This window comes from Protopterus annectens, chromosome 11.part0 (genome assembly GCF_019279795.1).
Source record: "Protopterus annectens isolate FY-2018-M chromosome 11.part0, PAN1.0, whole genome shotgun sequence".
In the NCBI taxonomy this organism is placed as follows: Eukaryota; Metazoa; Chordata; order Ceratodontiformes; family Protopteridae; genus Protopterus; species Protopterus annectens.
The window spans coordinates 191,935,815-191,957,539 of NC_056745.1; the positions used below are offsets into that span (position 1 = coordinate 191,935,815).

Here is a 21,725-nt window from a genome sequence, read left to right on the forward strand (position 1 = left end):
TGGAGGTAACGCCTCCTTCTAGGTATTGATTTGCCGATTCTTTTTTCTCATTAGCTACATTGGTTGTCTCTTCAGACCTCACTTGATACTCCTCCCTCTGCCTTTCCTGTCGATCAACTGATGGGGCACACCCTCTCCACTGTTGATTGGTTCCACGAGACTGCTGCAGCAAACAATTGGAGAACTTTGTGGTTTGTGAAACACGATTGGTTGCTGGTTGCTCTAATTGCTGTACAGACCTCGGCCAGGTAAAAACATGCTGGTTCTCAAAGTCTATTACATCCCTGTCCAACTTTCTTTTCTTTTGATCCAATAGTCGTACCTCATAACGTAGTACCTTATCTATTAGATCTTGCAGAAATAATTCTGTTGCATCCTCTCCATACATCACCATCAATTCCTGCTGTTGTTGGTGAATATTGTCATTAAGCTCTTGCTCTACTGGTTTAAGGAAATCCAATAGCAGATGGATGTATGCTTTACTGATATCTAAGTTTATTTTCTGTCATTGTGCCAAAAGGCTGGGGTATGTATTTGCCGTACATTGGCATATTTAAGACTCTAAGTCCTCTGGGTACAACATTTAGGTTCAAGCAGGCTTTAAAGAGGAACCATTGACTTTGAAGATGCTTGAATCTATACAAATCATTTTCAATGTCTCTTTTTAAAGTTCATACCTCTTGTTCGTTATTTCCATTATTAGCCACTTCCTGGCTCATTCTTATTGCACCTACTTCCAAGAGCGGATTATTACTGTTTGCCAACAAATTCATGAGTCTCCTATCAACATTTACATCCTTTCCAGTATTCTCCATAATGGTCACAGCACCTTCCGCAATCCCAACAGTCAATAAATACTGTGTATTTATGTGTGATCAGTATTTAGAAGAAATGTCTGATGAAGTAGTGGTTGCCATTGTGAAAGCGCTCACCTCTGTGTATTAAAGTAGATGATTTTATTCTATTTTGCTGAGTTGTTTCAGTTATTCCAGTTACCTTCCATCAAGGGCTAATTTATTTGGCTCTGCTTTATTTTTATCTTGGGGCTGCTTTGGACTGCTCGGGTTGTGTTTGGTTACCTCTTTATTGACTGTTAGGATGGTGGAAGGTGCTGTGACCATTATGGAGAATACTGGAAAGGATGTAAATGTCGATAGGAGACTCATGAATTTGTTGGCGAACAGAAGACTGAAGTGCCACTATACAAAGACATTATTTAAGAAAGTTAAGCAATTTCTTCTTAAATAATGTCAATGTATAAAAGCAAAAATCCACTCCTGTTTGTGAGTATATTAGGATTTATCCATAGTTGGCTTTGTTTAATCACTTGGTCTTCCCCTCATTATGAAACCACACCAACTGTGGATAAACCCTGATATACTCATGCACAGTCATGGTTTGTTGCTTAATAATATCATAAAATTTCATATACCTTTCTATAAGCCAGTGATATAACCCATAAAAACTAACACCTTCATTTAATCTCAGAAAATTAGCTTCACATCATATCGCTCTTAATTTAAATTCAGATATTTCCCAAAATTTGTCATAAAATAAAAAAAAAATGGTTCGAGGTTTCCAAGCCACCACCTTCCTTTGTTAAACAGATCCACTCTTCTTTATATTTATATGTTATCTGTTCCTTCACTAGAAACAAACACCACAAATCAAATAAATAAAATAAATCAACCTTCAGTATTGCAATCTCCAAAAGGAATTACAAATTGCATCACAGCCTTTTTCAGCAAAACGTTCTTATATTACTCCACAATATAGATACCTATTCAGAGGTAACCCTTCTAACTGTAACTGCCATCTTTCATCTTTGTCTAAAATATCCCTATGGTGGAACTAAATGAAGCCCCAGGCCCGGACTGGGTATTCAGTTTGTAGTGTGACTCAAATATGTGATGACCCACCCAGGCTGCAGCTGCATAAATGTCATCCAAAGCAGCTCTGGAGAAAAAGACTCTAGAAGTAGCCATAGGTGTGGTGGAATGTTCTTTGGGTTTGAAACACAACAACTTTCCCTTCAAACCATACCAAAAGGAAATACAATCAGAAAGCCATTTGGCAATGTAACCTTGGAAACAGGAGCACCCATTCAAGACTTAGAAAATGAGACAAACAATTAATTAGATTTTCTAAAGGATATTTTTCTATCCAAATAGAACTGCAATTGCCTATGAACATCAAGGCAATGCAGAAGATATTCACCCATTACAAAAATTTGGGGAAAAAGACTGGTAAATCAAAGGACTGATTCAAATTATTTTCTGACACTGCCTTAGGCAAAAAGGAACGGTCCTGTCTGAGGGACATTCAGTCTCAATGGAAAATCTGATAAGGAGGGACAGCAGAGAGGGCCTGTGACTCTGACATATACTTGGTGGTGGTAATGGCCACCATAAATAAAGTCTTACATGACAACTTCAATACAATAGTAGCGAAAGGCTCAAAAGGAGGTGCAGCCAGCACCTGAAGCATAAAAGGCAAGTAAAAAGGCAGAACAGGGTCACACACCAGAGGACAGAGTAAAAGAGTCCCATTAAGAAACTCCTTAGAAATCTTAAGGGCAGCCAGCCAATGGCATATTATCTCTACTGATGTGAAAATTAGAAATAGCTGCCAACAGGACTTTAACAGTGGAGTAACTAGACCCAGAGTTATACAAACATGCAAGAAAAAACAGGGTAGCCTCCAAAGGTGCTAGAAAGGGATCCAAACCTGAGAGACAGCCCACAAGGCAAAAATGTTTCCACTTACTGGCATACACTTTTCAAGTAGATGACTTTTGGGAAGACTTTAAGATATGAACAACTGAGTCTAAAAGCTTTGGATTGCTGGCCATCAAAGGAATTGGAGAATCCAAGCGGTTAACTTAAGTGTTCGAAGACTGGGTGGATCCAAGCCTTCAGGGTGAAAAATGAGATCCAGCATGGGATCCAGGACCCAAGAAGGGTACCTCAGTAGATGTCAAAGGAAAGGAAACACACCTGGTAAGGCCAAAAGGGAGCAATGAGGATTATAGTCACTCTGCAATGGATCACTTAATGAAGAAACCTTATTATCAAGGTAGGGTCAGAGGGTAAACCTATAGAAGACCCAGAGCTCATGCATACAGAACAGCATCCCTGGGTAACTGTCCCTGAGGATTAAAACTATGGCATAATAGGTAATGCACTTGGTGTTGGATGGAGATGTGAACAGGTTGCAACACCCCCATCAGTGAAAAATCTGAGAATCAACCCTCAGTTTCATGGGTTACTTGTAAGGAAGAGGAATGTTTCTGCTCAAAGTGATCGTTAAGATGTTAGGATTTCCTCAGGATATGCTTTTTAGTCAGAAACTGCTTAGTCAAATTCACCCCTTGCCAGACCCTCACGGCTTCCCAACAATGAGTGTAAGAATGGGTTCCCCCTGTTGGCTCATATACCAGACTGCCAAGATATTGTTCATCTGAACAGAAATCATACCTTTGTAGAGAAAGTCTTGAAAATGTTGCAACATAAGGAACACCGCCCTCATCTCCAAGATTTTGATGAGTAGGGTTGGCCTTGGCCATAGACCAGGTCTCGTGGATAGTCATCTCTTCAAAATGCTCCACCTCCACACACACAGACACACACACACACACACACACACACACACACACACACACACACACACACACACACACACCAACAGAGAGGAGTCCATCATGGCTGTAGCCTGAGGATGGGGAAGAACAAATGGTCTCCCAGTGGATGTCAAGGGAGACTCCAATCACTAACTGATCTGATACCAATAAAATTTAGTCAAGGAAACTGGAAAATCCATTGGGCATGTTGAATACAACCACTGGACTACCAGGTTCCACTGCAATGCCCTCATGTGATACCTGGCTAAAGGAACCAAACAAATGACAGCCACCATGTGGCCAAAATGTCTGAGGATAAGAAATGCTGGAGGCTTTCTGCACACAATCAAACACCTTGCCAGATGCTGCAGGTTCAATATTCTAGACTCTGGAAGCTTGGCAATCTGGGAGACTGTACAAAAATGGCACCCTATAAATTCCAAGGCCTGAAATGGATGGAGACCAGACTTCTGGTAGTTGACAATGATCCCTAAGGAACTGCAAAGGAATAAGGTGTCCCTGGCCCTGATCAGGGATACTCTAGTGGAGGCGGTTAGAAGTTAATCATCAAGTTAAGGAAAGACCTGGAACCCATGCAGCCTGAGCCAGACTGCTACGACTGCCATACTTGGTGAACACCCGAGGACAGTGGTGAGACTGAATGGCAGTGCTCTAAATTGGTAATGATCATTTCCTGGCTGGAAGTGCAGGAATCCTTGAAATCTTTATAGAATGGTAGGCATCCAAGAGATCTATTGAACACATCCAGTCATCCTTCCTTAACAGAGGTAAAATGGCCTGCACTGTGACCATCCGGAACTTGTATGCTTTACAAACTGATTCAACTTGCTCAAATCCAAAATCAGTCTGAGGTCCTTGTTCTTTTTTGGAACCAAGAGAACTTTGAAGAAAGAACCTTGAGCAAACCCCAGATCCTGGTTGGTCTGGTGGGACCTCTTGGATGACACAGCTTGAGAGAAGCTTCTGAATTTCGATGGCTGCTGCTCTTCTCTGATGGGGTGGAATGTTGGGAAGCCATTTGGGAGTTATACTGGGAACTTCTAAAAATGTAACTGAGTAACTCTAGATATGACTCTTAAAGTCCATGTGTCTTAAGTGATGGCCTCCCAAGCTTTTGGGTGTACAGTCAATAGACTCCCAACTGCCTCCGGGGCAGGACATCTGGGCAACCCTTCAGAGTCACTGAAAGGGCTTCCTAGAGAAACCTCCATGGAAACCTTGGTTCTGTGGGACATCCCTGCCACAATGATGGTAGCCACTGTGGTTGTACCTTCACCATGGGAAAAACCCTCAAAAGTAGCCTCTTGAAAGGACTGCTGTGATTTCCTAAAACCAAGACATTTTTCCCCCTTCTGGTTTCAAGAAAAGGTCCATTGAGGAGTGGCAAAATGAAGTCCTATAGCAGACAGTGTCTTCCCATCTTGCTCCCTCCTAGTCAAGGTGTCTTTAGTTTTCAGCTTGAAAAGAGATAAGCCATCAAAAGGGGCCTTAACAAAGGACACCTTAAAGCAGTCCACAAAGTCACACAACCTCATCCAAACAAGGCGATCCATAGCAATGCCACTGGCAATCATTTGAGATGTGCCATCAGCTGAATTGGAAAGCAGACACATAGATACACTGGAAATGGATTGAAAGGTAGACAGTTGAGGCATCAAACTCCTCTGCGCTTCTGGAGACTGCTGTGTCATCCCTGCTCTAGATAATTCCAACACAATGTCACACTGAAGCCTGGTCAAGTGACCAAATAATTTGACGTACTTAACAAAAAGGTGGCTGAGGTGTAAGTGCACTTCTCTAAGCAGTCCAATGCCCAAAACTCTCCATTTGGGGGATGGACTGAGGAACTCTCCTCCAAAATGTCCTTTTTGGTGGTAGCCACCACCCCAATAGCATCCATGATAGGACTCTTACTCCAGTTATACCGATCCTTATTGCTGTTGAGAATCTTCTCAAGCTTTTTTAGGATTGATTCCACCATATCAGGCTCCTTCCATGCCCTCTGGGATAGCAAATCAATAAGTCTGTCCATTCAGGGAACCACTCAGGATGTGGATGGGCCCATCCTGAAGGCCTCCAAAAGCACTGACTCTTCCATAGAAGGGGGTTTATCAAAGAGTCTCCACACTACAAAGGAGCTCAAAAAGATCACTGAAAGAGATAGCTTTGCAGGAGGATTTGGGAGGACCTTTCTCCTTGTTCAAGGTGGGTGTCCTCACTGAGGCACTTCTCTGGTAAGTCTAGATGCTTCCTCTTACATCACCTCTTACTAGAGACTTTCCAACCTAGAGAACTGGGTGTGGAAATGGAAGAGACTGGGTGCCCTACTGGGAGGGCAGCTTGGAGACCAACAAGGGCAGGCTGTCATGGAACCAGCTGAGAAGCAGTGACAGTCACAGACTTGGAAGATGGTGGGGCACCAGTCATGCTACACCATTCCTTTTCTTGACAGGAGACCATTCCCTCCACAACTATGAAAACAGAGACAGTAGACCTGTAGACTCAAGGATATGCCTGAATCTGGAGCTGTTCTGACCCATCCTGATGCCAAGACTGAGGCTGAACTATCAAAGGAAGAGGAACTGAGTGAGTGGGACATCCCTGACACCCAGATCATTCAACCCGACCTGCAGACCCCTGCCTCGACCATCCAGCTCTGCCACTGTTGGGGTCAAGGAAACCAAGGTTGGGATCAGAGTTGAAATTTGCCAGGCCATTGGCTCCAATTCTAAAGAATGGAAGATGACCAGCTCTGAAAACCTTGGACTTTTAGGGCTCAAGGGAGAAAACAAAGCAATGGGAGTTGAGGCTCAAGGGCTAAAGGGATGAGGCCTAACTCTATCTGTGCCTGTAAAAAGGACAGCATCAACTGCTCCAGACATGACATCTTCAGACTTGCAACAGACCAGAATGACTGAACTGATAAGGCCACTGATGGGGTTTTGGAAGATCGGCAACTGGGCAATGGATCCAACCTGCTGGTCTGAGCCAGGAAGCTCAGATCTAAGATGGTAAAGTGGAGGACTCAGGAGAAAACTCTAGTGACATAGAAGGAAAACAGGGAGAGAAAGCCAATCCCGATAGAACTCCCCTCACCAGGAAAGGACTCAGAACATTAATGGTTAGGAAGTGTGCCTTGTCAGAGACCAGAGTGAAGGGGAATGAAAAGGAGGCAGAACAGCCAAAGGCAATTGACTCTGATACAGCTGAGCTAAACAGGATTGTCTCCGAGGTGTCGAAGTCTGTGGCAGAGCTGAGGCCGCCTGGGGATACAAAGGACTAGGGAATTTTGGATCCAGCTGGCCAGAAACAGTAGTGGAAGACAGGGCTGACTGCCTTCAGTCTCCCTTAGAAGATTTTGAGTCCTTAGATTGCTTGAGTTCTGACTTTTCACACTTATTAGAGGAGGCTGGAGAACAGCTCCCCAAGGGAAGATAACCCTTAAGGATGAGCTTGACTCTCCTCTCATTAACCAGTCAACAGCTTAAGCACTCACAAACAGCACAAGGTGATTCCAGTGGAACTGCCCTGAAGCAGTACATGCAACAGTCATGATTATCCTGAGAGGGAAACTTATGACTGTAAGGGACACACATTTTGAAGTACTAACAAAACACAACAAACAACACCACGGTATACAAGTCCCAAAAGGTGGGAAACACACCTACACTAACATACTCTAACTAACTAACTAACTAACTAACTAACTAACTAACTAACTAACTAACTAACTAACCAAATAAAACTCAGCAACACGGATCAATGAAGGCTGTCTTCTTACTCCAAATACTCCACCAATAATTCCAAGAACAGTACGAAAATACGAAAATTGCAAAATGTGAACTTTATTCCACTACAAAGGTAAACAGGATTGGCTTCGTCTCTCCGCACCGGAGACCTCTTCAGAATCAAATAAAGCTATCAGTAGCACTTATTTATATCATTGCCATTAACACCATAAAACAATAATTGATGTGCTTTCCATAGTTAATTAATTAATTAACTTGTCCACCATCACTTTTAAAGTGCAATAACAACCTATAAAAAATATATATAACTATGGAAAGCACATCAATTATTGTTTTATGGTGTTAATGGCAATGATATAAATAAGTGCTACTGATAGCTTTATTTGATTCTGAAGAGGTCTAAAGTGCTCAATCCTGTTTACCTTTGTAGTGGAATAAAGTTCACATTTTGCAATTGGTATTTTCGAATTATGGTGGAGAGTAAGAAGACAGCCTTCATTGATCCATGTTGCTGAGTATTATTTGGTTACGGTTGTTACTTCTGGTCGATTCTTGGTCTTTCTAACTAACTAACCAGTTAACAACACTACAATACCAAAACAAATGTATTGATAACTATAAACCACACACTACAATAACACCAATCAAAAAAAGCAGGTAAACAAGCAATTAAACACTGTCCAAAAAAGGATACAGAGAAGGAGCAAATGACTGACCTGCTGTCAGGAATGGCTGCAAACTAGATTGTTCTAGTGATGTGGGGGGGGTTATGGGAAGAGCAGGCAGAGTTTGTTGAGCTGAAGTCCTGGAAAGTGGCTAGCATCAGATCTGAGTTGGATCTGATAACCCAGAAGGCAACATCAGATAATTAGACACATATCTTTAGAAATACCAGACATACTTATCTCCAAACTTTTTATATTCCCTTTTTATCCTTAGCCCATTATCTGCTAAATCTGCCTTGACCACTTTCAGATACTGGGTTACATAACCTTATGTTCTTGTACATAAATCAATAATTTTTGCATATGACAAAACTTAGAGAGCATCCATCGTTCAGTTACTTTATCTAATTCCTAAACTGCCTTCGTTTTCACTTTTACTACATTTATACAAACAAAATTTGGCTTATAAATGGGGCATAGAGCACTGACCAATCAGATTACTAGTTATTTGTACATCTAATCTGTAATGCCACATTGCAGAAATTAGTGCAGGCCTTATAGAGCAGTTGGCCACAGTGGTGCAGCTGTTAGTGTTGTTGCCTCCCAGCAAGATGTTCTTCAGTTTGATTCTTGGCTGGAGCACCTTCTGTGTGGAGTCGACACGTCCTCCCTGTGGTTGAATTAGTTTTAAATTCATGCATTAGGTGTGTGTGTGTGTGTGTGTGTGTGTGTGTGTGTGTGTGTGTGTGTGTGTGTGTGTGTGCGCGCGCCCCTTCTGTGAAGGTTAGGCACCAGGTTGGCAACTTGGCACTATAAAAACTCCACTGCCAATCAATCTGTGGACTGTTGAGCCACTGTGGTGACCCCTAATGAGAGAAACCAAAAGACATTGCTATACAGCTCACATTCAGTCACATATCACATTCCCTCAAATTCCTATAGGCAGCTATTTTTCTTTCTCATCATTGACACAGAACTGCAATGGAAAATGACTTTGTATTCAACTTCCTCATAAATTAAAAAAAAAAAAATAGAAAACAACTTCAAAAAACTGGGAAGAGGAGTGACACTAGAAGTAAAAATGTTACCAGGGGAAACTTTACACGAGGGCACCCTTCTTATGTGCATTTTAAGAAATGGCCACACTAGGGTATTATTACAAAGTTGGTAAAGCATAAAAAATTAAGTGGTTTCATTTTCTTTTACTTTAATACACTGTGGTAAACAAATCCCTGCTGCTCTTCCAGAGCTTAGTAATTTTTATTTTTTATTTTTATTTTATTTTATTTTATTTTACATTTGTTAACCGGGAAGATCCGACTGGATACATATCATCCATTTTCAGCGGAGGCCTGGGGAGAAAAGCTCCAGCCATGACAAAAACTTTTAAAAGACACATAATCAAATACAATTCAAAATAGAACCAAATAAGTTATTCCATCATATTTATACAGAATGTTAGAAAAGTTAGCATAGGAAAATAGCCAGGTGCTTGGGAACTATGTTAACTAGAGAGTTAGCTAGCCCGGGTTTAGACAATGGCAAGTACGTATTGACCCCAGGTGTAGTTTTAGTTTAGTTTTAAATTGACTTAAATTGGAGAGAGAGGTAATATAAGGGGGAAGTTTGTTCCAAGTTCTCCCTGCAGAGTTGGTGAGAAGGGAGTCCCCAGCTGAGTTATTAGTTTTGCATGTCTGGATGAGGAGATGGTTGGATGACCTCAATGGTCGTGGGTTATTACAAAGGGCAACCAGCTTTTTGAGTGAGGGAGTGTAGTCAGGGTTGTATATTATTTTGTGGGTCAGGACTAGTAGGTTGTAAGAAATTAGGTTCGGTAGCTCAGTCCAGTTGAGCTTGGCTAAATTGGTACAATGATGGGTCCTATATGGTGACCCAGTAACAAACCTGGCGATATGATTGTAGCAGTTGGTGAGCTTATTCATGACAGTTTTACTAATGTTGTGAAGTAAGGGGGACGAGTACAATAGTGTGGAGAGAAGGTGAGTTTGGGCAATGGCAGTTTTGGCTTGGCGGGTCAAGAAGATTTTTATTCTATATAACGAGCCTAGCTTCTTATTGATGGTTTTAATCATTTGGTTTACATGTATATCAAATTTTAGATTGTTGTCTATGGTTACCCCTAATAATTTTGTCGAGAGGTCCAGAGAAATTATGGTCCAATCCTTGGCTTGGATCGTAAAGTTGATGGAGCTAGACCTTTTAGTCGGTGGAAACAACAACATTTTTGTTTTTTTAGGATTAAGTATCAAGCGACGACTAGAGAGCCAGTTTTCTATATTGCTAAAAGTAGACTGGGTTGATAATTGTAACTCTGAGGGGGTTGTTCCAGAGCATATCAGCATGGAGTCGTCTGCATATTGAATACATCTGGCATTAAGTATGACTGTATGCAAGTCATTGATGAAGATGGAAAATAACAGTGGCCCTAAAATGGATCCTTGAGGGACTCCCAGTGTATTGGGTAGTAAAGTAGAGAGTTTAGTCTGCCATAAAACTGCCTGTTTTCTGCCATTTAGATAGGAACTAAACCATTGTATGGCAATAGTATCCAGACAGAGTGAATGCAGTGTGTTAATTAGAAGTTTATGATCCACCATATCGAAGGCTTTGGACAGATCCAAGAATAGTGCAGAGGAGATATTATTATTATTTCGATAGGTGTTTATGGTATTAGAGAAGACAAGAAGGGCTGAGGTAGTACTATGGAGAGGTCTGAAACCATGTTGGGCATCAGCCAATAGATGGTCGATGAGAAGATTTTGCATAAACTGTTTCTGAACACATTTTTCCATTATCTTTGCTAGAGGGGAAAGTATAGATATGGGCCTGTAGTTATAGAGCTCTGTGGAAGTACCACCTTTGTGGAGAGGGATTACATAGGATATTTTCCAGATATCAGGGATTTTGGCCTCTGCTAAGGAGCAATTGATGAGTATTGACACAGGGTAGGCAATGGCATCTGCTGTTTTTTGCAAGTATTCAGCTGGGAGTTGATCAGCTGAGAGTGTGGAGGGTTTTAGTTTTTTGATTAATTTGCAGATGAACGAAGTTGCTACAGGTTGAAAGGTAAATAGGGGAAGATTTTTGTAAGTGGGAGTGTTTAGGCTATGGGAGCTGAGTGGCAGTTGATTAGAAAGGGTTTGGATTGTCTCGGTGAAGAAGCGGTTAAAGCTATTGGAGACTTCGTCAGAGGGTTTATCGATTAGTGTAGCAGGGACAGGGGTAGTAGAGCGACCAGGGTGAAGAAGATTATTTAGTCCAGCCCAGAATTTTTGTGGACAGTTTTGATGTTCTGTTTGCAGTTTACAATAGTATTGTCTTTTGTCAAGTAAGATTAGTCTTTTGGTTTTATTCCTAAGTTGTCTATAGTTAATTTGGTCAGGAGGGAGTTTAGTAGTTCGCCAAAGAGACCAAGCTTTATTTCTGAGATTAATTTTCTGCCTGGTCTCTTTAGAAAGCAAAGGAACATCTACAGTTTTAGTTTTCTTTGAACGAATGGGAGCATGAAAATTAAGAATTTCTAGGAATTTTTTGTTGAAGTACTGCACTGCTTCATCTATGGGTAAATATTTTAGTATTGCCCAGTTACAAGAATTTAATTCTAGTTGAAGTCTGGTTGGGTCAAATTTCTTTTTATTTCTGATAGATCTTAGCGTAGGTTGCATTGGAATGGCTATTTTGTGCTTAATTATGTAGGTGAGATGGTGGTCACTTAGGCTATCAGGGAGGGAACCAGATGTATAAAGGTCAGGATGACTATTAATAAGCACCCAGTCAAGTATACACTCTTTATGGTTAGATTTGCCTATCCTGGTGGGAGTATTAATAATTTGCGTGAAAGAGTGTAGATTAATGTGTGTGGAGGGAGCTAGAGGGGAACAGGTAGTCCAATCTATATTAAAGTCTCCGAGAACTAAGGTTCTCTTGAGGGAAGTGAGTTGATATCCAGTGAAGGGTGGCTTCGAGAGTATCTATATTATTACCTGGGGGAATATACACACAAATTATATAGATACATTTTTTAATGTTAATTTGAAGCTTGGAAATAAGGATTTCTGCATTGTTAATCTGAGGCGGTTGTATGACATCGATAGATACAATTAGATCGGTTTTATAGAGTATGGCTACCCCACCTCCTTTTCTAGGGATTCGGTCTCTCCTATGTATGTTATACCCAGGGATTAGTATTTCATTGTCAGTAGTTGTTGGTTTTAACCATGTTTCAGTTAGACACAAGATCTCTGGGGAAAGGTCAGCCATGACTGCATGAAGTTCATGTACCTTGTTGTGGATGCTTCTGATGTTCAGATGACAGGTAAGAAGAGAATTAGTAGGGCGGGCAGTAATAGGATTAGAACTAAGGTCCATGAAAAGGGAGGAATGCTGGTCAGTGTTGGCAGGGCCAGGGTTGGGGTGTATGTCCCCATGTGGTAGCAGATTAAGTCTAAATTTGGAGATAAGTTTCAGGAATTTATCTACAATTTTGTAAGTATACTTCAGTTTGGGGCTAATATTTTTTGAGGTAACTGGGTATCTCCATTAATTCAATACTTTAGTAAAATTAATTAAATATCATTCATTTAATTCCAAGCAACATTACCCAGTGTTCCTGAAATTAGGAAATATGTTAACATATGCAGCCAAATGTTCTGACTACATTATTTATATGGGATCATGCATTTAAATTTCATGACATAAGCAGAAGGTCTTGTCTTGAAGTTGGAAAATGCAGCTAGCACAGACTGATATTACAGGGTAAGGAATACTGTTTTGATTTCATAATGGTTAAGTGGAATTTATTGTTACTCAGATGCACTGGAATATCAGAATCATTAAGATCCCCCTCCCCCCACCAGCTGTTTAGAAATTTGTTCCACAACAAAGTGAAAAACAAAACACTAAATCAAAGTAAGATGGCAAAAACTATTCTGTAAATAAATATCATCTGCACATCTGACAGATCAAAAGACATGTTTTACAATGAAAAACACATTTCTGTATTACTGGGAGTATATATAGAATGTATTTTTAAGCATGCAAGGGTCAACTGTAACTGAAGTACGAAAAATTAACTTGAAATAGTAGAGCCATACTGCACAGCTTTCCTCAAGGCACATCCAATACTGCATGTAATGATATGAAGTAGTGCCATCTGTGCCAGGGAGAGTAGGTCAGTGCATGTGTAACATATGCCAGCATAGCTAGCTGGAGTTTTGGAAAGAATTTTATGTAATTTGACTATCACACTGATTTGTAGAGAAAAGAGATATATATGTATGCCAGGCAGTATTATTATAAATGATTAAATGTATATGTTTTAACAGAGAATTCTGGAAGGGAAGAGGTTAATCTCAGTCCAGCTAATTTTGAAAACTAGGCTGAAAATTAAATAGGTTGGTTTAGGCCAAAAAGATTTTATCTTACAGGTCTAACTGCAGCCACAGACAGAAATGTCTGGGAAAACCAGGGCTAGGAATCTTACTGTATTCTCCTTAGGACTGAACTAATTTCTACCCTGGAAGGGTGGATGTTTTTGAAACTGTTTCATAGCTTTCAGATGCTGAAACAGATCTTAACAAAGCTCTGGGTGTGTATTGTAGCACAGTCAGGTGACCAGATGTGATGTCATTCTATAACCAGAAGTGCAATGATTCTTCAGATATTAGTGAGAGATATGACAGAACTCTTGCAGCAGCACTTTGTTTTTTTGAACCTGACAGGAAACATCTCTCACAGATACTGTAACTGTGTGGTGACTTCCATTTTCTGATGAAGTTCTTGTTACCATTAAAGAACGAAAGTTCTCAACACCAGCTCTCTGTTTTCTGTCCTCACAGGAGTATAAAGTTTTTTTCATTTTATAATTATCTTCTTTTATTTTTCTGCATTTTTAAGTGATATATATATATATATAACATTTATTTATTTATTTATTTTACACTTGTTAACCGGGATGGTCCGACTGGACGAGGTCCATTTACAGCAGAGGCCCGGGGAGAAAAGCTCCACTTAATACAACAGACAATGATAATAATACATAATGTAAAGTAAAAACTTTGTTATTGAGAAGTATTTTGTGCATAATGGAACAGTACGCAAAGAAAGATCATATGAACAATATACACTTGTGAACATTAAGTTAGTCATCAAAATATACAGACAGAGATCACACACACACACACATATATATATATATATATATATATATATATACACATATATACTGTACATGTATATAGATAGGTTCATAGGTTCATAGATTAGTACTAAGCTAACTGCCCTTGTGAGTCATTTTAAGTCTAGCCAATTACCCCTTGTGAGACTCAAACCCTGTACCTTGTGTTTGCAAGGCAAACACCTTAACCATTAGGCCACCCTCCCAACCCCTTAAATAGATATTTCTTTACATGTATAGACACCCACATCAACACACAAAGATACATTCACGTATATAGTAAGAGAGGGTTCATCTTCAGGACTAATACAGCAGATCAGACTTGTCTGCCCATTTTCTACTTCCTCCAAGCTTTAGTCAACAAGCTGCTCCTGGACTTTGATCTCAATATAAAATAATTCCATTTGCAATTCAAGAAATACATCTTAAGTAAGCACTTGTGTAACAAATTAAGAAGTTACTGCAGCTTCACAGCAAGGATCCAAGAGGTGCCATACTAAAATGAGTAACACCTAAAGCAGGTCCCTGCTAGTACTTTAATCGAGTTCAGACAAGTACATGACTGAACCAGGAGTAGCAGATCTTGGAAAAGGAGCAAAAGGTTGTAACTCTAAGAGGTAGCTCTCACTGTCTGATTTACCAAATCAGTTTGGTTTATAAGTTTCATTCATCCAGTTTCTAAACTACTTGTCCTAGTGAGTTTCTCAGTTGCAGCAAACTGAATCTGGGATATAGGTTTAGTGCAAATGGCTGAATGGCCATTTCACTGAAAGAAAATACATTCAGTCAAAATGGTTGAAAGCTCATTTTACTGAAACACTATTTAAATGAATTTCAAATGACTTAAATATCACACAGTCAAAATCACAGAAGGGAACATTTTAAATGGAGAATTTTTGTACAGTACAAGCCCCAAGCAACACCTATGCAGGGGATGCCCCCACACCCTCCTATACTTTAATATGCTGACTCCATGGTTGTAAAACTGTGTATATAAGTGAAATTACTACACACAGAGAATTACTGCCAGAACACAAATAGAAACCATATCAGCAATGATCAAGTATGTGCAACCTACACATCAAATAAAGCCTCTTTATATACGTGTACACATTTCTACTTCTGTATTACGTTGCTTTGTGTAATGTCATGTTCAATGAAATGGACTTTCAGCCAAATTATCATTCAGCTAAATTAGTTTTTAACCATTTGGATTCAATGATTTGTCATTCAAGAGAATGGGTCTTGAACTACATGTCAGAGGTATATTTACTTATCTGTCTATCTATCTATCTATCTATCTATCTATCTATCTATATATCTATCTAGCTATGTATCCATACCTCCCAACTGTACAGATTTTTGCAGAAAGTCCAGATTTTTGCGTCATATTTTGGTGTGTTTCTCATAAAATTGGGGTTTTCTGGAAATCACTGGAAAGTCATTGAGGGTTGAAATCAGAAAATAATGGCAGACATTTGAGTTTCAGGCTTCATATCCTTCAGAAAATCCACGCTAATGCAAAATGTGTTATTTTATCAACATTCTAAGTCTGTAAGAGCAATATTTAAAAAGTGTCCCTATTTTTGGGCCTTTGTTTCGCCCATTATTTATGGCTTTATCCAGATTTCTTTCTCTAAGAGGTTGAGAGGTATGTATGTATCTATCAATCTATCTGTCTAGCTACCTGTCTGTCTATGTACTTCAGAAATCCAATTTCATTTGCAAACCTTGTTTTCAACACATGTCCTTCTATATCAAAATAAATCTATTTAGCAAATGGTCTGTTACCTTAACAGATAATCAATTAACTATGGCTATTTAAAACTGTATGACATCTGTTGAATGAAATACATAGTGAAAAAAATGAAATATTAGCAACACCAATGGTACTTACTCCCAGAATTCAACAACTGAAGAGGTAGCATTTGGTGATGGTACCCAGTCAATGGAACTGTTTTTCTTCTGGAATTCGGCACAGTTTTCTATGATTAGAAAAGTATATATTTATATGAAATGATTACTTACAGTACAACAGAAATCTAATTAGTTCTTAAATCATTTTGGGGGCAGTGCTGAAAAAGTTACTACTTTGTACATTTTTCTTGTTACTCCTTTTCTATATTTCATTATAAAAATATGATAAGACACAGATAGGATCTCTGATGTTTTATACCTCCCTATGCACTTCTAAGGGATTAGTTTTATAACGCAAATGCTGTGACTTTTATTATTCTATCATAAAGACTGCAGTTTGCAAGACTAAGCACAGAAAATAAGACACATAAATAACTGAATGATAAGGAAATAATGGGCAATGTATGCATTCAGAGATATAAAGCACAGTCAGAAATATGGAACTTTATTCTGACACTGCATTGCCAACCTTAAAACATTATGTTTTCCCTGATACAAACAGGTTGTTCCACAAAGAGAACCATAAAAAATATATGAACCTGTCTACAAGACTGTACAGCTAAATGATGACTCTCTTTCAAATTCTCATGTACATTTTATATTGTAGTGAATACACCTCTGGATGTCTGATTACTAACATTAAACAAGTTGTTGTTGTCTTTCGGCTTTTTCCCGGTTAGGGGTCGCCACAGCGGAACTCCGGTCCGCTAATGATTGGCAGTTGAGTTTCACGAACGTCGAGGTGCCAGCTCGACGTTCAACCTTCAGCGAAGGCACGCCCATTTACGCATGTTTTTCGAATGCCCACCCAACTGCGGAGAGGACATGCAGACTCCACACAGAAGGCACTCCCCGCACTCCAGCCGGGAATCGAACAGGAGAACCTCTTACTGTGAGGCAACAACGCTACTGCTGCAACACCACGGAAGTCATCATAAATGAAATCAGCTCCTTAGAAAAAAACTATCACTTATTCTTTTAAATACTTGTTAAAGTTGACAATCCAGAATTCTATCATGGGACCAGTATATTGCAACAGTATTCTATCACAGTAAATTCCTGCAGGGGATAAAATGAACATAAGTAAAATTATAAAAACAGAAGCTCAACCAATACAGCACAAGCATACCTCTCAATTGTATAGATTTTTACAGAATATCCAGATTTTTCCCTCATATTTTTGGTCTGTTTTTCATAAAATTGTTTTTTTTTTTCTGTCAAATTAGTGGCAAATCATTAAAGACTGAAGTTAGAAAATAATAACATGCATTTGAGTTTCAGACTTCATACTCCAGAAAATTCATGCTAATGCAAAACCTGTTATTTTATCAAATTTCTAAGTTTGTCACAGCAATATTTAAAAATTGTCCCTATTTTGGGGCCTTTGTTCCACTTTTATTTATGGCTTTGTCTAGATTTCTTGCTGTAAGAAGCTGAGAGGTATAAGTACAAGCAATATTATCGGACTGCAAAGCTAGTGACTCATTCACGCTTTATGTTGTGATGTACATTTTCATGTTGCCTTTCCAGACTTGAAGAACCTAGGATAATTTGTTAATTTATGTTCCAAATTAGAAGCTAATACTCCTCCTGCAGTGTATGTTTATCTGACATGGTTAGTTGTTTGATTAATATTGTAGCTTCTTCACTATAATCTGTACTTACCTGTTTTTCCTTCATTAAAGTGAATACAAAATCACTGTTTTTTCAGTGATGTTTAATTCTTTACAAATCAGCAAACCTGACTGGTTTCTGAGGCACTCATACATAGCTATAAGGCAATGACATCACTTGTCTACACCATGGTATTTTAATTAATTGTGCAATAATGAATGAAAGGAAGGACATTATTAGGGCATAATGGATCACCCAGGATTGTGATAAGGCTTAATGTCACACATAGTGGGTACTGTACCTTGACCTGCAAGGTTCTTATTTCATAATAGCCATTATTTTTTAGCTAAAAATGTTATCGTGCAAAAGACTGGTTGCAAATGAAACAGAAACTGAAAAGTAAGAATGTTTGGCAACTGACAAATGTAGTTATAAACAGAGCTTAGAATTGATAACTATTTGTCTATAAGTTAAGCAAGTTCCTTTGTAGAAAATTGCAAAATAACTTAAAAAAAATTGTGCCTAAATGAGCAATATCAGGAAGCATAATATATCCCAGATACTGAAAATACTATATTTACAGGTGTATTGCAGGTTGCTCTCACTATTATAGAATGAATCTAATGAAGGTTTCAAAGTTATTCCATCTGTATGTACCAAGTCACCTGACCCTATCAGAAGCTATGGCCATGTGCAGAGCAACTGAAATTATTATTACATGGTTTAATGCATTAAATGACAAAAATAATAAATGCAAGTTATTTTAAGTCAGAAATAATAAAGTAATGAACATGAAATGAGAACCAGGTAAGACTACAAAACACAGAACAAAAGATAAGAGTAATGCAATTTTAATTTAAGCTTACAGTAGGTATGACTTGAGAAGGACAGGAGCAGATGCCCCACATTTACACAGTTCTGCAGGATCTGTAATAGAAAAGGACATTTTTCCTAAGTTGTGCAAATGGGAAAATAAGCATTTAAAAAATGTGCTTACTGCTGAACAGAAATATGAAAACAAGCTGCTTAATGGTACTGGAAGATTGGATGAGTACCCATACCTTTATTATGGGACTGAACTGCTTTGCCGTTCTTGAGAAGGGAGAAATACAACTTGAGGGTAGGTACTGGCAATACAAGATCCTCTGATCCTATGTTGTTGAAAAGATTCAATACAGGGAAATCTAAAACGTGTTTGAAGGACTGAGATAATATTACATGTCAGACTGTTATCAAAAAATACCAAGATTTAATGGACTGGATGCTGAATTTAAGTTAAAACATAATGAAAGAAATATTTTGTCTCAAAACAAATTTGAAGCCCTAGGACTCAGGAAGTCTTTGTAGGAGGCTTTGAGAACTGAGATACTCAAAATCTGCAAACAGAGACTCCATGAGTTGGATCTCTAAAAAATGCTGTAATACAGTTAAGAACTGCACTAAAAGAAATATTGGATGTTCAGTATTCGAGAGTTAAACATGGTCATAAGTACTGAAGTGCCCCAGTAAATAAAAATATCTGTGAATGTATTTGAAAATTTATTTTTAATGTAAACAGCATATAATATGCTTAGTATGATGTGTTAAGATAACATGAGGTTACTCATGGGGTATATAGCTTTAATGCTAATGAGCCAGTTACAAGTACTGGAATGCACAACTCACTGAGGCTACAGCACATCCTCTTGATCTCTGATATTCATTAAGTCTCTTGATATAACAGCACATGAATCTAACAGGCCAAACTGGACAGCACTTCATGTAAAATGTTTGTAACAGAAAACAAAACATATAGGGTTAAGACAAAAGCTTGCCAAATATACGCAAAAAATGCTGGTTTGAAAGTAAGATAATTAGGCACTGGATGGTTTGGAAGTTGGTTTAGAAATAAAACGTTTAGGAAGATTCACAGGTTTCAGGTATTACATAACCGTGCATTATGAAGAGTGAACTAAGTTACTTACAAAGTCATAGAAATAAAGCTCTCAGTTTTACAGAACTTTTTGCATTATTTTTTTAAACTGTACTTTGCTTTACTTATTTCTGATTTTGATTTTATGTGGGATGGTTCCTTTCTGAATAATTTATGATGTCAGTTTCAATGTTTTGGACATCCTATAAATAAATATGAAATAAATATGAAACAGGTTTGATTCTGCGGAATTATAATGAGACTTTTTAAGTCTTTTTGGGTACTTTCAGGTCAATAAAGGCCAGTTGGAAGCCATGTACCTAAAACACAAACACTGTCTGTCCTTAAGGGGTCATTTGCATAAATCTCATGGGCCTTCACTACAGGAAATTTAAGGTATTACACAAAGAAGACTCTAGTTTGGCTGGGGTTTTCTTGCAGGTTTTTACTTTCTGTTTCTTATAATGATTGCCCAATTTTGCCTTTTCTAGGTTTTGCTAAAAATCTATGAGTATTTTTTGTTTGTGGTTGATCGGTTGATTTGTATTTTGGAGAAGGAGGGGCAAGAATCTGAAGCATACATTAATGTGTTAAAAATGAAGGTACCACTGTTAATGTACTTCACACCCTCTATATATCTTACCACAGTTTGGCAACAGAATGCCATGAGTATATGTGGTCTCTATTAAAAGACCGAAGAGGTATTTCATTGAACACCTCTTGGTCAACACAAAGAGCGAATGCACTAAAGCGTGAATGCTCAAAACAGCGATTTCTTTCTTTGGAAAGAAATCGCTTGGCCATCCCCATGTGTTTGCCCCTTTCCTCACTGTAGTGCAATCTCGGAGTTGGTATATTTAGTTAGGGTATGTGGGGGCACAGCCCCCCACGTTGTTATGTTTGAAAGAATGTGTGTGTGTGTGTGTGTGTGTGTGTGTGTGTGTGTGTGTGTGTGTGTGTGTGTGTGTGTGTGTGTGTGTGTGCATGTGCATGTGTATGTGTGTGTACTGTGTTTGTGCTAGCAATTTCTTCCCCAGGGAAAGAAATCTCTGTTTTGAGCATTCACTCTTTATGTGTCGACCAAGAGGTGATCGATGAAACACCTCTTCGGTCTTTTAATATAGACCCGAGTATATGTACTGGAATTTTTTTTTCTAGCATGAAGGAGCAAATCATAACATTAAAAAAAAAAATCATTTTTATATTCATTATCTACTGCAGTGAAATTATGCTGATGCTTTGATTTTGTGGTTGCTTTTGTAACTAGGTTTAGAATGACATGGGATCCCTGTCCTCCAGTCCATGTATTTGCTCAAAATAAATGGTAAATTTAAAAAATGATCTTTTCTACTGACATCAGCAGAGGTGGTATTGCCTTCTTTTGCTGTATATTTACAATGAACTTGTGAGAGAAGCTGCACTAAGGTTTTACTTTAGAAAAGGAAGAAAAAGAAGTTATGTACTTACCACAACATTCCATCTGAGTTGTTTTTTCATTTGGTCTTCAACCTGTGGGTTTAGATCTGATCTCAGATCTGACTCAGCCAAATACTACAGCTTTAGGATAAAAAAAGTCTGAGCTCCTCCCCTACCCATAATGCCCTGCTCCCCTTCATCCCACAAATCAAGTTTGCTGTGCACCAAACAAGTGCATAATACAAATATATATATATATATATATATATATATATATATATGTATATATATATACATATATATATATATATATATATATATATATATATATATATATAGTTATATATAGTTATAAATAAGAAAGCATATGTCCCTGAAGGGAAAGAACAAGGAAACTTTAGGAGCACAACACGGACACGGGAGTGACCAAAAAAACAACATCCGCAAGGTCCCCAGAAGAAATAATGAGGAAGGGGATGGGGGGAGGGAAGGTTGAAGACCAAATGAAAAAACAACAACTCAGATGGAACGTTAAGGTAAGTACATAACGTCTTTAGCTGAAATTGTTTTCATTTGGTCTTCAACCTGTGGGACAGTGTCCCCGCTACATAAATTT

At 38.6% G+C, this 21,725-nt stretch overlaps 1 protein-coding gene across 1 annotated transcript in view; it reads right to left on the bottom strand.

The window, feature by feature from the left end:
• The window catches only part of LOC122815260 (sodium- and chloride-dependent GABA transporter 2-like), a 942,619-nt gene that overhangs the window by 278,159 nt on the left and 642,735 nt on the right, over positions 1–21,725 (bottom strand). Inside the window, exon 4 of the mRNA XM_044087611.1 lies at positions 16,148–16,235. Coding sequence (XP_043943546.1) covers positions 16,148–16,235 — 88 coding nt within the window. The remainder of the gene's footprint in view (positions 1–16,147; positions 16,236–21,725) is intronic.